At 47.7% G+C, this 17,271-nt stretch overlaps 1 protein-coding gene across 1 annotated transcript; it reads left to right on the forward strand.

Annotated features, from left to right (window-relative positions):
* Positions 1 to 325: 325 nt before the first annotated feature.
* LOC122367095 lies at positions 326 to 16,021 on the forward strand. The gene is made up of 5 exons (XM_043339894.1): positions 326 to 401; positions 8,402 to 8,519; positions 9,591 to 9,692; positions 13,723 to 13,931; positions 15,248 to 16,021. Exons 2-4 carry the CDS (start codon positions 8,404 to 8,406, stop codon positions 13,886 to 13,888), a joined length of 384 nt encoding a protein of 127 aa, XP_043195829.1. The 5' UTR covers positions 326 to 401; positions 8,402 to 8,403; the 3' UTR covers positions 13,889 to 13,931; positions 15,248 to 16,021.
* The last annotated feature ends 1,250 nt before the right edge of the window (positions 16,022 to 17,271 follow it).

Below are 17,271 nucleotides of genomic sequence, written 5' to 3' on the forward strand. Positions count from 1 at the left end.
GGGGCAAATCCTGCCAACCAGGTAGACCTTTAGTCATTAAAGCAGCCTTTCAAATAGCTGAATTAGAAACTTCATCGTGCCTGCACGCAAGTTAATGTTGATTGACAATACCCGATGAACGGCTAACTGCTGGGGGAGTTGCTGTCACCGCTATGCAGCCTAACTGTCCCTGGTGCGTGCAGGGGTGTCTATCCTGTATCGTGTGTATCCCTGCACACCTGAGCCGCCCTGCGCAGACGCGCCCATATCCGACGCTCTGTCGGCCGGCAGCTTCGGTGGCCGCGCCACGATAACGGCCTGTATATAGTGGCGCGTGGCCGTCCGTCCGTCAGCAGTCAGCCTCGAGCGGCGCAGGTCACGGCCAGGTCAGCTCTCAGGTCACCCCGAGAGGATCACACCAGGTACGCAGCAGGTGGTGGAGTGGCACACAGTGCGGGGACAGTGGCACAGACCGGCGGAAAGACATTTGCGGCATTGTATGGCAAGGTGTTACGATCGGTAATGATGGAAAAGTGGCTCGTATATTAGTATCACTGCATTGAGTAGTGCGTGTTTTATTTTTAAAGGATATACAAGACACCTGCGCCAATACGTTCATTCAAAGCGCGTTACATGTTTAGTAATGAATCTGTAAAAAAATGTAACATTTACAACGGAAAACTGTGCTTCTGAACTGATAGTTATAAGGTCATTTATGTCAAAGCATACTCATTGAACATTTTTGTAATCAACCAAAAATGATAGCAAACACTTTTTGCAAACACTGATATAATTAAGCAAATCAGTAAAGTGCAGTTCTCAAAGCTAATAAGTAACAGTTTTCCTTCAAAATGCTCACTATACTAGATGTCTTTAAGCTTTTTTTTATTTCTTGACTATGAAAACAAATCATGTTTTACATCACCGATCACATTTTTATCACACCACCGATCCGCGAAATTCATTTTTAACTGCATTTGAATCACACCATCTTAACGTAAATATTATCAACTCCATTAAACGTTGTCCCCCAAAGAAACTTTACTCAATTCATTACGAGTACTCTGTCAAACATGCAAGTCCAATTTTCATAAACTTAATGAGGAATAGCATCAGCCACTCACTTAGATGCATTCAAGTCAGCTGCGTCCAATGAGCTATCAAAATCGAATTTATCTCAAGAGAGGGAGGTCTTCTGCGTAGTTTAGAAGCCTGGCGTCCTCAGGGTGTCTGGTTTTTCTCATGGTGCATTATGGTCTGATAAAAGCATTGTTAGTTGTTAAACTGTCATGCTACAAAATAAACCAGAGCTAGCGTAACCTTTGTTACACTTTGTGGACTAAACACATTGCTGGAAAACGGAGGGAACGCTTAGTATCAACTCACTGGAAGCAGTAAAAAGACACATTTTGCATAACAATAAAAGTTAAAACGTTTGGCGTTGTCCAATTCATAGGCGGCGGAACGAGGAGGGCATCGGGGCACCGTGCCCCCTTGGATTTTGGCATTTTAACATTAGCCCTTTGGGCGTTGCATGGAAAGAATGGGACCAAAAGTCGGCAGTGCCCCCCCCCCCTTAATTGAAAGTGTTCCGCCGCTAATGGTCCAATTGCGTAAAGAAGTGATTAAACTAAGCAAACTTTTCAGCTTTGCCTATTTCATACAATCTGTATATTAAAAGGTTTCCTTTTGATCGAAAATACCAATCTGAAGTTAATTGTAGATCGAGTAAGAAGGAGCGTTGCGTCGAAGAACTCATAGAAAGGCGGTGCAGTGCTTGCAATGGATTTTAGCATCGTTGGCGATTCTTAGCCACCTTTCACGGAATCTAACAGAGTCCAAATGTATCAAGTTACTTGAAATAATATTATTCCGCTCCCCACCAGCAGTCTCCTTTTTTGCCCCTCTAGCGAGTTGCCCGGCGCGGACCGCCGCGCTGGGATCTCCCCTAGTTCAAACACCTGCCCCTAGATGGCTCTAGTGTCGTCCGCCTGCGGTTATGCTGTACCGCAATGCACCGAAACTGAATGAGCGGCCGGCGGCGGGCGACTCGCGTGGCGGCTGACGACATGAGCTGGTCAATAGTCACCGCTGAACTAACTGAAGGTTAGGGTGAACAAGGTATTAGTTTCACTTCATGGTGTGCTTATTGGCCAAATTCATAGAAGTCATGCTTGTCATTTTCTCTTGAACAGTTTGTGTTCAATGCGCTTTGGCTAGCTTCTGGTCAGAAGCTTGACGATAAGGGTATGTGACGGTTAAGGCGATTTCCATGCCGTTGGTAGGCTTTACAACTGCAAAAACAATAGAGGCATCGACATGTTGGTATATTCAGTGAAGCCGGAACTGAGAAAATTTGACGATCATTGCTGAATCAGTGTCCTTAGTACCTATCAGTACAATTCATTTATCAATTTTTTTTTTCTTTTCTTTTTTGCAAGTGCGTAAGCTGATTAGAATTACTTCTACCTAAAAGCCTTCAGTATCCATCTTATAGTAAATTCAGTTACATGCTTTATAATTACCAAGTGCGACATTGTCCTTGTTGCTTTAGTCCAAATTCGTAGTTGAACATTATGTCTTAACCCAGTCACTTTTAAAGAATCTCACGGCCAAATGCCTGTATTTTAATGCATTCGACACTCTTCCATTTACGTACAATTCTTATTACGTTTCTGGCGTCATGCCAATCTACTCTAACATTATGGCAGATTCGGCATCATGCAATTCTTCTCAAGTTCTCAGAGCCATATAATGTGATGGAGGATTGGTGTGCCAAAGACGTTCCAGACCTTTGGATTTTGTTCTGTCACCTTTCAGCCACACATCATGCCTGCTTATTGGGTGCACAATGCCGTGAATCTTCAATAAATTGAAACAATGTCCCAGCTGGCTGGACTGACATTTGAGTCGTGTTTCGACACGGTACAAACAGGTGTCAATTGGTTCATTTGTCCCTTGTTGTTTGGAACGAAAAATAAGATCATTTATGCATAGACCAATCACACACACCCGGTCTAACGGGCTCCGATGTCTTATGATGCTCATCAAGGTGGTGTTTTGAGCACTAAACAGCTTCCTACAAATATGGGTTATTGAATTTACCAACATTCGTTGGGCATGAAGATTGCATCTGGAACGTGTTAACATGCAAACGGTGACGTTTTTGTTTATTTGCGATATATATCACAAGTATAAAAGCAGACGGTCGTAAGGCCTAAATCACAAGAGAATGAACAAGTCATATCAGAATTGAGGTTCGTTGTACCTTGACGTCAATGACCGGTTCAAGTGCACCCATATGCGTGTGCCACGCTAATGCTGGCTGTGACATTGGATAAGAAGGCACGTGGCGAGAAGTTGATCGGCTAGGTAGGGGTCATCAATATTCAATTATGGTAACGAAACTGTCCTAGGGGAGCCTATATGCCGCACGCACCTAAATACGGGCGCAGTCGGCGCACCTCGGTAGGCGCCGCCCTGCTCTCAGCCTGCATCCTTTTGTCAGCCCACACAAACTCCTTCGTGTGTCTATTAACGTTCCGAAACAACGCAAAAATCCTACAGTTGTTCAATCCCGCTCGATCAACCGTATAGATGTCGATGCCCTGAACTCTGACCTGATGTTTGCCGATTGGGAGGGCGTGTTTAGTGCCACGAACGTAAGTGACCAGTGGGATGCTTTCCTGACCGAATTTCTGCCGATTTTTGACGATCACGCACCTATAAAGAATATTACCATCCGTAATCCTACAGCACCACCAGTTACCCCCGCCACACTTAAAATCATGGATCAACGTCGTACCGCGTTACAGCAGTTCGGTAGAAAGTCGGAGGTTTACAAAGACTTAAACCGAACTGTCCGGGCCGCAGTGCGGCGAGACCGTCGCGGCGAACTTCACAGAGAGATTAGTGGGCGGGGTCCCAACAAGGTGTGGAAAAGTATTAGGTCGGTTGTGGCTGGTAAGAAAGACGGACCTAGTGTTCAACCTGATGTATCGGCTGACGTTTTAAATTCTTTTTTCGTTTCTGTGGGTCCCCGCGTCGCTACAGAGATCCGTGACCAAAATCCAGTTGTTGAGCAAATTGGCCGTTTGCCGCGTGTCGTAACCGGTAGATTTAAGCCCAGACCTATCTCTCTCGGTGAACTCGGTCACACCGTTTTCAATATGCGCAATTCTGCCGCCTGTGCGTCTGATGGCGTCTGCATTCGCATGCTGAAAACTGCTTTCCCATCTATCGGTGACGTTATCCTTCACATCATTAACACTTGCATCTCAAGGTCCGATATCCCCTTTCATTGGAAACACTCTATAGTTCACCCCATCTTCAAGTCTGGAAACCCATCTGATCCCACTAATTTTCGACCTATCTCCTTAGTACCTGTCATTATGAAGGTGGTCGAGCGAGTCATTCACAAACAGCTCTATCGCTATCTCTCCCAAAACCATCTTCTGGCCAATACCCAGCACGGTTTCCGACCCCGGCACTCAACTGAGACAGCACTTCTGTCCGTCAGTGACCAAATCCTGGCCGCCACCGATAGGGGGGATGTCTCTATGCTATGCCTTATTGATTTAAGCAAATGTTTTGATGTCATCAACCATGAGTTATTACTCGCTAAATTGGCAATGCACGGCATAGAGACATCCTGGTTCGCCGCTTATCTCCAGGGTCACACACAGAGTGTGTCATTGAAGGACGAGTCCGGTCGCCGGGTATTATCACAACCTCTCCCCAACTCTATGGGCGTCTTTCAAGGCTCGGCACTCGGTCCCTTACTCTTCACGGTATTTTCCAATGATCTATCACTTTATTCTGAGGATGCAGCAGTCTTCCAGTACGCTGATGATACTCAATTGTTGGTGAGTGGCCCTTTAAACGACCTTAGGGGACTCATCTCGCGCTTGGAAGCGTCACTGGCGTCTCTCAACCATTGGTTCAGTGCAAATGCTCTTAAAGTAAACACTGCTAAAACTCAGCTCATGGTTTTCGGCAGTCGGCAAAATTTGAGAAGCATACCTGCTTTCACCGTTTCTTTTCGCGACACCAAACTAGTGCCATGCAAGCAGGTGGGCAACCTGGGCGTTATCTTCGACGGCACCCTGTCCTGGGACGCGCATGTGTCCGAGCTCAGTCGCCGATGCACGGGTCTCCTAATTGGCCTCTCCCATGTCCGCCACTATCTCCCCGACGGTGTCACCAAGACACTAGTGGTGGCTCTCGTCATGTCACGGATCCAGTACTGTCTCTCCGTATTTGGTAATGGTAGCCAAAAGAACTTCGATCGCATTCAGAAAATTCTTAACTTTGCCGCTAGAGTCATTTTCGGTCGCCGTAAATTTGATCATGTCTCCCATCTCCGGGACCAACTCGGCTGGATGGCACCTAAAACAATGGCTGAATACCATACCCTTATCACGGCGCACAAGGCCATCCAGAGAGGTGAACCCGAGGAGATCGCGACCCTATTTTCCAAAAATTCCCAAACACGAGCAAGGTCTACTCGCCAAGACCACCTTTTCCACTTACCGCGACCCCGACTAGAGACCGGAAAACGTAGATTCGCCTACCGTGCCGCGGCGCTCCTAAATACTCTCCCCCTCGAGCTAACGCAGTTGCCTCCAGCCAGATTTGCCCGTGCTGTAAAAAAGGGGCTTAAGCCTAGCCAGAGTAGTCATAGTAGCTAGCCTCATGACTCTTGGACTATGAAAGGCAAACGAGTCTGTGTGTACATAGTTATGAACGCGGCTTCGTGCGGGTTACACCAAGTATGTGCGTGTTCTGCGTTCGCGTTGTGTATTTCGTATCCGTAAGTGTGTGCGTTTTCTTGTGTAGGTACCTATTTCTTGTGTTATCTTCAACCAGCTCGGACTCGGAGTGTAATCGCCACGCCGATTGTGGATTGCTCTTGATCGTCAATACATACATACATACATACATACAAAATCGAACACTTCCGCTTTCACCCACTTGCAATCGTCGGTAACATACTGACATGCTCTAACAATTCATAATTACGTTTCGTCATGCCGGTTTTGTGAACAGCTAAAATGTGCAATAGATATTAATCTTGAGGTGTATTATTAATCACTTGAATTCATTTCAAATAGAGCGGTTTTACTTGTATGATGTTGTAGTGTGAATATCTGGGTCCTAGCCCAAAATCGTTTCCTCAAAGTAGTGTCTCCTTTATGATTTAATGGAATATGATCTACAATCAAGATTTGTGAGCCGCAACTCGTGAGCGATGCACGCAAAGCATGAATGAATCTTTTGCGAGGCTCATTTGATAAAAGGCAATATCACATGATAATGCCTCATTTGACAATGAACTCTAATTAAATTCCGATAAGAAACGTTCTTTTCACTACGCTGACTTTCGTACTAAGCCGCTCGTCTCTGTTACGCAATACACAGATACCATAAATCACGTGTCATGCATGCAAGGACATACGCATACGCATGCCTGCATGCATCACCTGAACCCCGCCTATTACTCAACGCTCTATGCCAGTTCTAGGACAGTCTTAGCGTTCGCTGTGATGTCCGCGCGCGGGTCAGTCACCGGTACGACGTTTCGCCTCCCTCCGCTGACCGCTCAGCGCCGCATCGCGTATACCGTGTGATCCACGCTGACGAGCGGTGCCAATTTGCAGCGTCAATACATCGGAGCTGATTACATTGCGACACGATGGCCGTCCGACGCTGCAGAGCAATGGTCGATGCCACGTGCCAGCTTTGGCGTTGGACGGTCCTCGACCTAAAACAGTCTGATGATATGGAAATAATGCGCGGTATAGATTTGTGAAAGTAAGTGTGCAATTGTGCGAAGCAGTTTGAAGCAATACAGGGTTGGCTGTAGGTGCTATACATGATGTTTTTTTTTTAATTGCCTCGTTCAGGTCACGTATCACTTCCTCATAACTTTGCCTGAAATGCCGTAGTGTCTATAAGTTGGTGGCAGACGCGCCCAGTTTGGCCTAAGTTTTCTCTAGACGCACTGCAAATGGCTATTCATCTAGCTTGTCACCAAATGTGGCTTCCGCTAGAAAATTTTATAATCTAAATTTTTCCTAACCCGAAATTCCTCTGTACAGTCGATGGAAACTCCATCTGAGCGACAAGGTAATCGGCCGACCCGATACACCAGTGCCCTCCCTCATCAAAGCACAATGTGCAGTCACAGCCGCCTCTCCGGACCCGTTAAAGTCGGATTGATCCCGCGCCTGAGCTGATCTATGGTGAGCGGCGGCTGATCTCTCTGAATCCCCGCGGAGATGCGCAATCTCCGACCGAGATGGCTCAGTAGCAGCACCGACTATAATGTCATTCAGGCGCCATTTTTAGCGATGGCGTCACATCTTGACTAGATGGTTACCATGACCGGTAGTCACAGTCCGGCCGGACAGTCATGTCTGCCCATTTCCCGACACTCTCGTAGACAAAGCCCTCGTCGACATCATGACTGAACCGCTGTCCGTAATGGCACCGCCGTTCAGAGGAGTTATACTGGTCCGCAGCGATGCGCACTTGCGCTCGTGCAGCCCCAAAGGCGCAGTTAGAGATGGCTCGCCTAGCATATCATCTTGGCAATGTTTGACCACGTGCGTAGAAAACAAAGAAATAAATTCCGGACCAGTTGACTGGTAACCGACTCAGGTATTGCTTGGTCGATGCAAAGAGATCAGAATTCACGGTACTCGTGTGTCTAGCGGTTGATCTGAGCTGCATATGATGCTATCAGCACATTCGTGGGCACTAGTGGTGATACGTTTGATGATATTGTGCAATGCATGGTTTGATGGAGGGAAAGAAGGGGAAGAAAAGAAGAGAAGTACATAAAAGGCATACATCGTGCTTCATGTCAATCCCTCGTCTAAATGCTCTACCTTCACCCTACTTTCCCTACTTTCCTGACATCGTTCGTGTGTGATGCCGTGTTCCCTGACTTCGTTTCTGTTACAATGTTAGTGTTTGACACAGTCCTTATCGCACCTTGTCTATCGTACTATCAGTGCCCGATCCCTACCCTGACCGGCCTCGTTAGCTACATATGGGAGCCAGCTCGAGCCACCGTATCTACTAAACTTTTGTCTGACTTGGTCGTCTCCGTTAGCTAGGCAGGCTCGAGTTAGATACCATGTGTAAGTGTATTACACTGTCTGTGTCTGTGTCCTTGTCAGTCAGACAGAGAGACAGACAGACAGAGAGACAGACAGACAGAGAGACAGACAGACAGACAGACAGACAGACAGACAGACAGATAGACAAACAAACAGACAGACAGACAGACAGACAGACAGACAGACAGACAGACAGACAGACAGACAGACAGACAGACAGACAGACAGACAGACAGACAGACAGACAGACAGACAGACAGACATACGTCTGACACTGCCCTGGTCTCTGCCGTCAGCTATGGCAGCCACCTCCAGCCACCGCGTGGCGATGCTCGCCGCCCTTCTGCTCACATTGTTAGCCATCCTGACCCAGGTGCGGTCAGCGCCACTCGACGGTGTCTACAGCCCCTACAGGTCAGTGAAATACCGCGTCTCCAGCCCCTAGAGGTCAGTGAAATACTGCGTCTTCGGCCCTTAGAGGTCAGTAAAATACAGCGTCTTCAGTCCCTACAGGTCAGTGAAATACCGTGTCCTCAGCCCCTAAATGTCAGTAAAAAAAAAAAAAAAAATCGGCGTCTACAGTTCCTATATGTCAGTTAAGTACTGTGTGTACCGCCTCCACAGATCAGTGAAATATCGCTTCTACTTCCACAACACAAATCAGTGACGTATGGGTACCGGCACACACGACCACTCCTCGGGAGGTTGGCGGTATACACAAAGGGCCCCGCTCCGTCGACCTGTGGGCTGTAACAGATATGGACCAGAGTTAGCTGGATACAAAACAAAAAACTAAATTCTACGGACAATAAGTACTGGACTTCGGGGAGTAGGTACAGGCTGCTTCATGTAGGTGCTAATGAGGGCATGTCTGCCTGGATCTCCCAATTTACCTCAGGGAACTCACAAAAACGCAGCGCACAAAAACAAAAACAAAAACTTTAATTGAAAAAGTATTCCTCTAAAGATGACCAATAACGATGTTAGTGTCTATATCCCAATGCTCGTTTCCATGCATGGCTGCATTACAGAGAACGCGATACCTTTGTTTTCATCTATGTTATGCTATGCACGCAACTGCCTAATTGTCGCATAAGCAAACATCCCTGAACGAACGTTAGTTACATTCTTCTCTGTATTATGTACTCCAATATCTCTCGGCAATGTTGATCGAGCCCCTCCCTTGTGACCACTAAAGTGCTCATCACAGCGTAGCTCGGCGCTTCTCAGAACGCCACCTGGAAACTCCCTATATTGGCTGAATGTAAATGCTACTTGACACTCGCTGAACGATTGTTACTTGATACTTGCGCTTTACAGTTGTCACTTGACACTCGGTCGTAGGAATTGTAATTTGACACCAAACTGTCATCCGACACTTCGTTAGTCATCATCAATGACTTAAAAGCTGCTTGTCATCTGAATCTGACCGGGTAGCAGTGTATGACTATCCCCTTTCACCTCTGTGTGGCTCGTTGTTCCCAGCGTGGCGGAGTCAGATGAGGCACCCGAAGTGCGGAGCCCGAACGAAGCGCTGCTCCTACGCCGGCTTCTGGAAGACATCCGCTCGGGACAGATCAAATACAGGTGCGCTCTTACATCTGTAGGACTCATCAGTGGAATTAACTCAGAATAATTTTGAATTAATTGGTCAACTTCTCTTATTTACCAGCTTGACTCGCCGCTAATCCTTACTGACGCTCAAGCAAAAACAATTATGAGAATAGGTAGGTATGCAAACATCCGTTACAATGTCTCTTACTCGCTCGCAATTCGCATTTTTACACATCCGCTTCAGTTGATCAAATACCGGTGCGCTGAGACGAGTGACATTCCGAGTTCTCACACATTTAAGCTCTTCTCTCTACTCGAAACATGATGAACAAAATGACCTTTGACTACCTCGACTTTGAGTTCGGTCAATTCGACGATACGATCGCTTCCAGGCACTCGAACACAGAATCAGCTAATGACACAATCACCAGTCGCTCCCAGTCTGCTGACAAGTAATCAACACCTGTAATCACAGGAGGCCAGTGTGCCAATTGGCGCATCGACCGATGCGCGTTGCATTTGCAGCGTGCACCACTGGGCCGGGGTGATGCCCGCGTCAGGCGCCCTATGCAGTACGCTGGGGATGGATCGTTCCATGGCCGTCTGCCAATCACCTGTGACCCGTATAGCGGAGCGATGCGCTGTGCCGTACCCGAGAGCCCCGCGCCCTACAACCTGCAGTCGATCGGGAGACCGGCTATAGACGATCGGCGACGGAAAAACACGCTCTGGCGAGCGAGGGAGCGCTCCTGCTGTACCTAAGCATTCGTATGTTTTATTATTTTTTCCGTCGATTTCAATAGCTTTTAAATTACAGGGTACAAGCTGTACGAGATAATTTAAATGCATTTACCATTAGGGTACACTGACGAATTTAAAAAAGATGGCAAAAACCCACAATCGTTTGCTGGTATTTCTTTCTCCGTCATCCCCACCTCCTTCCCCATCTCAATAATCCTGTATAGATCCGCCAGTTATATATATTGAGACGGGTTACACAGCACATTGGGTGTCAGCACATTTGTCTATTACTACTCAACTTGTCAGACATGAGCGGAATAAGCACACCCAATGTGCTGTGTAACCCGTCTCAATATATATATTTGTCTATTACTACTCAGATCCGCCAGTGTGGGACAAAAGTGAGGGTCCGACCAGTTCCTACGATACCAGCCAATGATCTATATCCCACTGCCGCGGCAACACGACGACAGTATAGCGATGCATCGTTAGTCGTAAGCTCTATGGGCAGCCGAGCTGGCGCAGCTTTTGGCCGGCAGCTGAGCCGCTGCTCTGAGCTGCGACAGCCGCCGGCCGTGTGCGGCTAATAGCGCCCGCGGGCATCGGCGCGAGGCGTTACGAGAGCGCAGAGCGGCGCGGCCGAAAGGACAGGATACGCTATACGGTGGGGTAGGCTTTGTCACCAACTCGACGGTATAATGAACGGAGCACTGAACCGGGCTTTACCAATCGCTATTGATTGCACAGATCGGGTCAGCAGCCTGGTACTTTTCCGAAAGGTCTATTGGGGTATAAAACTAAGCCGATAGAATTGTATCTTTTTAGTGTTTGCTTTGATGATAATTTCTCAATGAAAATTGGATTGCGTTGTACCCTGCTATTTACGGTATGCATCAAGGTACCCCAATTGAAGCATAGCAAATATGAAGCATGACCTGATCAAGCAGCGCTGACACGCTGCCTGCCGAAATTGTGAGTATAACTCATATCATATTTATATCATATCATATCATATCATATTAGAAGCTTGCCAACGCTAATTATTTTGTGGGCCTTTATCTCTGTCCTATCCTTCTTCTCTCTTTCTCTCTCTCTCTCTCTCTCTCTCTCTCTCTCTCTCTCTCTCTCTCTCTCTCTCTCTCTCTCTCTCTCTCTCTCTCTCTCTCTCTCTCTCTCTCTCTCTCTCTCTCTCCATCCCATCTCCCTCTTTTTTCTACATTCCCACCTCACACCAGTAATAATGTTTAACATCAATACCTCCCCACGCACAGACACTACATCAACAATCCTATTACTGTTTGCCATTTCCCACAAAAACGTTCCCTTTCCTTTGAGTGGCACACCTTGTGTACTTTGCCTCCCTGAAGCGCTGTTGACGGACGAGTGGGCCCGACCTCCCACCACCCATTCTCAGGCAAGGTGGGACATCGCACACGCGGTGGTATTGAATTCTGTTTGTCACCGTCCGCCTACGACGCCTCATCTGCCGCTGTTGTCGGCCCTAATTTGGTGGTGACGACCACCGCTGACCGTCGAGACAGCGTCGCGTCGGTACCGTCGCGTCGCCGCTGCCGACGGAACCCGACTCCGCAGTGTCAACACAATAATGTCACGGCACGTTTGGCTGCAGCGGCCACTGTGTATCGCCGATCGCCGCCGCCGACACTAGACCAAATGGGATTGTCGTTCAACTAGTACCGGCGTGACCAGTTGGTTTGGGTCAGCTTTGACGGAAACGAGACGTGATGCAGTAATGTGGGGCACTGCGTTTTTGGGGCCTCAAAAGCTTTAGTTGCAGCATACGCAGCGCCATTTCATATGACAGCGCTGGCAAGCCACATGAGGCGACTAATTCCGCGAACATCAGAACTCCGCATTCTGGCAATTTTCCTTCAATTATTTGGTTCAATGACCAACGCTAAGCAATGACCGTATCCTGGAACATAATAGCTAAAATACAAATTGGCTTATTTACTTTTCCCATGATAAAAAGTAAAAGGCCTGCGGTTATTCCTGCAACTTTAAGCTTAAATATCGATGAATGCCATTTTTTATTTAAGCTTTTATATTTCACTCTACAGAAAAATGTAGCGCTTAGTGAAAGTGTATTATTTAATATAAATAGTTAACTCTCTCTCTCTCCTCTTTCGCTTTCCCTCTGACATCGGCAAACTCGCGTAATTCTACTACGCAGATGGCAAGGCGTCTGGAAATAATGACAAGCGCCACCCTCATATTTACGCACGGCCTCTGAACATCACAGAGTCTCTCAGGAGGCAATGAACATAGCCTGGCAGTTGGGGCCTCATTATTTACGCACTCACTCTTGCCTCGGTTGACCTCAGTTGCTCGTTAGGTGGACTCAGGTCCGACCGCAGACCCGACCGTTTCAGATTACTCACGGCCGCCTTTACATAATGATTAAGTACGTTTTTTAACGTAAGAACTCCAAACGAACTGGTAATGAGAAGTGTGCGCTCCTGATTTATTTTGTGCGATCTACGTCTGTACACGTAGAGGTTATGTTACGTGCATTGATCGCACTATCATTTTCAGTTTGTTTTGCTCTTTCTCCCATGTACTTTCCTCTATATAGGTATCTTGATTGATACTTGATACCCTATGCATTGTCTGTTACTTGTCTATATGGACCTAAAAGATAAGTTTTCGGTGCTTTTTCAACTCTTTCGGTGACGGTTGTGCTCATCAACTCGGCTCTGTTTTTTCCCTCCCGTCTGGTGACCCCTCACTGACCTGCACCATCACCGCAATGGCGGCAGGATGGCACGAAAGCGGGCCTGCCTGATCAACTCGCACTCCTGCGACTACAAGGACATGGTGGGCGCGCGTGACGAGGCCAACTACTTTGTCTCGCGCGATTACCCCGGTAAACGGCGGAGACGCGCCGTCTGAACGGCGCAGGACACGGTAGGTCGGCGACCCGCGCCGCGTCGGTCCCGACTGCACCCCGACCGCCGACCACGGCCCGACCCCCGAGACCCGAGATCGGCCTCAGGCACTGAGATAGTGACAGTCTAATCGGCTTCTCCAGAGGCTCGTGATGTTTGTCTCATTGGCTTACCCTTGCGAATTCTGTCATTGATACGGTCATTTTGTACAACCTATTGAGCCAGAAGTCAGTAGCCTGAGGCGATTTTTGTGTCACGAGAAGAGCCGTGGTCGGCGGTTTGGAGAAGCAGTTGGACCGTCACTCTCACATCCGAACGTTTTCTCGGTTTCCAGGTCCAGAGACGGCGACCCTACAGCGGCGGCTGCTAACGCTCACGTATAACATCTAACGTGTGACGATGTGTGTCGACAGGCCGCGCGAGCGGCGCGTGCCCTACCCTCTGGGCGTGCGACTGTACCGGCGCTCGCGCTCCTTCTGCCTCCACCTGGCGGACGCGTCCTGTAAGGATGAGCAGTTCATCAGCTCGATGGCGGACAACCTGCGATTCAGCGTGCCCGGCAGCTCGCCGGGGAAGTAGGCGGTCATGGAGGCCGCGCGGGATGACGGGGAGAGCTGCCCAGGTCAGACGACTCGGCGGCACACGGCGGAGCGGCCTGCTTGGCCCCGGCCGAGAGACTGGACAATTGACACATTGCTAACGAGTAACGTAAGCTGACGATACGCTCCAGAGATCGCAAAACAAAATAGTTCTTCTGCTTTTTCAAAGAAGTTTGCAAAGAAAAACACTTAATAACGAGCAATAAATTAAAAGCCTTTATTGTGCAAGCCTGTTACTTTTAATGCCACACTGTTACTCGGGCTATGTGTCAAGTGTCCATCGTCTTCCCGGCGGTCGGGTGAGCGCTGAGCACCTCCACCGGTCTCTGAACCCTCTCGGTGATGGAGGAGCTTCTCTCGGCCGCGACTCGAGACTCCACGCAGATCGCTTCTCACCTGAGGGCTTCCGACCAGGCTGTGGACACTGAGACGTTCCACTAGCTGGTCGGGTGAGGTGAAGACCGTTTGTGACACGGTTCTCCTCCCTCTTTGACACGACGCTCCTCCGTCTGATCTGGTGATGGTGAAGGTCCTACGCTCCAACTCGGAGCGCTGCAGCTTATGGTGAAAGTCTCACTTTTCAGCCGGAATCCAGCGTCCGGATTTCACGCCTCCAACGGGAGACGACACCGCTTTTAGCAAAGATGGGATTTTACTTCTGCTTACCACGCTTGGACTTTTTATGCTTTTCGGTGACGGCTTCACATTTCAACGGTGGCGGCGCAAACACTACAAACGCAAAGCCTTTTTGCACTCAAAGTGACATGATGTATTTCATGTTTCGTCGCCTTTTGTTTTCTTCACCTCTTGCTTTGTGATCTCTTTTATGTTTGGGTTTCGGTGGCGACGGTTCTTTTGGTCTCCGTCACGCCTAAAACGGCACCAGAGGCCATCGGCTGTTGCGCTAACCGCTGCAACCCCCTAACCACGGAGGAAGCCAATTTACGACTTTGGCTGGCTTTTTATTGATCTCCTTTTCACAGAATAAGGTTTTTGTAATGCGTTGTAGGCGTTACTAATGCCTTGTCTTTTTCACAAATTCATTTTAAAAAGACGATGAATGGCGGTAGCGCCATAAATTGTTGGTATGCAGGCACCAATTTATCAAATATCTGCTCAATATCTTAAACGTTTTTTTAACGTTAACGTTTTGTTATGCTAGCATCTTTACATAAATTAAGCTTCTGTATATGTTCGTTAAGTGCGTGACAAAAAAAGATTACTTTGGTGTATTCAGATTACTAACCTAGCATTTATTTCATGAGTCATGTATCATATCCGTTCTCCGTACCAACCGTAGTATACGACTTTTAATGACGTCATTTTCATCGGGCGGCAGGTGGCAGCAAAGCAGGCAGTAACGGCTGATCGACATACGTCTGAACACGCTGGAGAGAGAATAGAGCCTACCACCTCGACTGGGTGAAGACGGCCCGCTGACAGCGGTTCCACAGACAGCTCACGACCCCTCCCTCGGGCGACCTGACCTTTCCCAGACCCCCTCGGGTGACCTGACCCGCTCCAGACCCCCTCCTCAGAAAACCTGACCCTCCTAACCCCCCACCCCCACACCAGCGCAGCTATTCCCGACCCTTTTACCCGTCCCACTCTCCCATCAACCAGCCTGCAGTACGCTGGATGGCCCTGATCTCACGCTGATCTCATCTTATATCCCGATCTCATACTGAGCGATTCCCAGCGATAAATTATAGCGATCCACAACAATGCCGTCAACCCATGCCGCTTGTTCTATTGAAATACGACCCATAATTTGACGATCACGAACCACCCTTTCCGATTGCTGCTGATTTACAATCGCGGGATATGATCCTGCCCTCTCCGATCGCTGTATTCTGGGCTCGCCTCCCTGCGGTAGTGGACGGTGCAGCGAGCTGAGACGGTGGACGCAGGCAGTGCGCTCTCTGTACCTTCGCGTCGGTGGTTGTGTTTTGAGGTTCCGGCGGCGTTGCACGCCGTTGCATCGAACTCTGTTTTTCGATCCTCCGCGCCTGCCGATTGCCGAACGCTGGAGCGTCTATGATATATCTAAGTGACTGTTATCGATGTCAGCTACATTCGGCTATAATCAGTACACAATAAACACCATTTTTCAGCAGGCTTTCTGAGGAGTTGTTTTTGTCAATCACTTCCTGCAAGTTGCAACATCCATTCAAGACAATAGAAAAAAATTTAGCTGTGTCCTGCGACTTTTCCGGACAAAAGTCATGTTGAACACTATCAAACATCGTTGAAGAGGTTAAATGATACCGATTAAATGGTTAATGTATCGAAAAATGATACCGTAAACCTAACTTAGATTCATAATTTGGGTCATGCGGGGTCACTAGCAATTTTTCGACAGTAACTTCATGGTAGGGGTATACGAATATGATTGAGTGATAACTGCACCGTGAATGCGCTCAGTTCAACGGTACCTACGGATCAACTGATTTACAAGATGACCATTTCAAGACCTGAGCGGTATTGCATAATGACATAAGATTTACTCCACCGGAGTAGATCGTAACTTTTTTACGAAACGGCCATACTCTACGAAGCACCGTAAAACCTGTTGCATAAAGGACGTGACCTACTTCGTAAATATTTGGAAAATCTAGGTATGACGTCATACATGAATGAAAATAGTGCCGGATCTCAGCACGAAATGCAGAAGAATGGTGACAATAATGAAAGTGATTAAAGTCCCAGTGTACTGAAATGTATGAATCACGTTGTGTGGATAAGTGGTTCAAATCACCTTGAATTGATAGCGACTTTAGAAAACCTTTCGTACTTTTCAATATTCATGCGCCGTCCCACATCAAGCGGCGGTCGGCTTGGCAAACAACATCGATCGCGGCATCTTGGGAGTGTGGGATATTCTAAGATCATAAATAATTTGCCCTCGCTATGGGTTTCAGTCGATATTCTACATAAATTTGCATAGAACTGAGTGCACTGCATCCGTCTAGAACAGCGCCGTAGCTGCTACTGCCACCTTTCGCCAATTAAGTAAGCTGAGATTTGTACACTCGCCGTCCGGTGGTTGCCGGACGGCGGAACTAAACTCAGCCGTCCGGTGGACGGCTGAGGTCATGTTCGAGCAAAAATGAGCAAAAAACATGCAATCTTGAAACGCTCACCAAATGTACAGTTACCAAGTTATTTCAAAGTTATTTATATGGTCTAGTAGACAAAAAGCTGCGCTATAAAACTGTTATCTCGGATTTTCAAAATTTTGGGTTTTGACCCCCAAAAATTAAAAAAAGGAGATTTTTTAGAAAAACTCAAAAAATAAAAAAACGAATTTCGTAAAAACGGAATGCATGATAGTCTCTGCGCTCTTCTATATACATTATACAT

This window comes from Amphibalanus amphitrite, unplaced genomic scaffold (genome assembly GCF_019059575.1).
Source record: "Amphibalanus amphitrite isolate SeventyFive unplaced genomic scaffold, NRLGWU_Aamphi_draft 000850F_arrow, whole genome shotgun sequence".
NCBI classification, from domain to species: domain Eukaryota; kingdom Metazoa; phylum Arthropoda; class Thecostraca; order Balanomorpha; family Balanidae; genus Amphibalanus; species Amphibalanus amphitrite.

Coding starts and splice junctions, on each gene's coding strand:
- LOC122367095 (XM_043339894.1), top strand. CDS start 8,404: ATGGCAGCCACCTCCAGCCACCGCGTGGCGATGCTCGCCGCCCTTCTG. Junction 8,520..9,590: donor GGTGTCTACAGCCCCTACAG/GTCAGTGAAATA, acceptor CGTTGTTCCCAG/CGTGGCGGAGTCAGATGAGG. Junction 9,693..13,722: donor TCGGGACAGATCAAATACAG/GTGCGCTCTTAC, acceptor GTGTGTCGACAG/GCCGCGCGAGCGGCGCGTGC.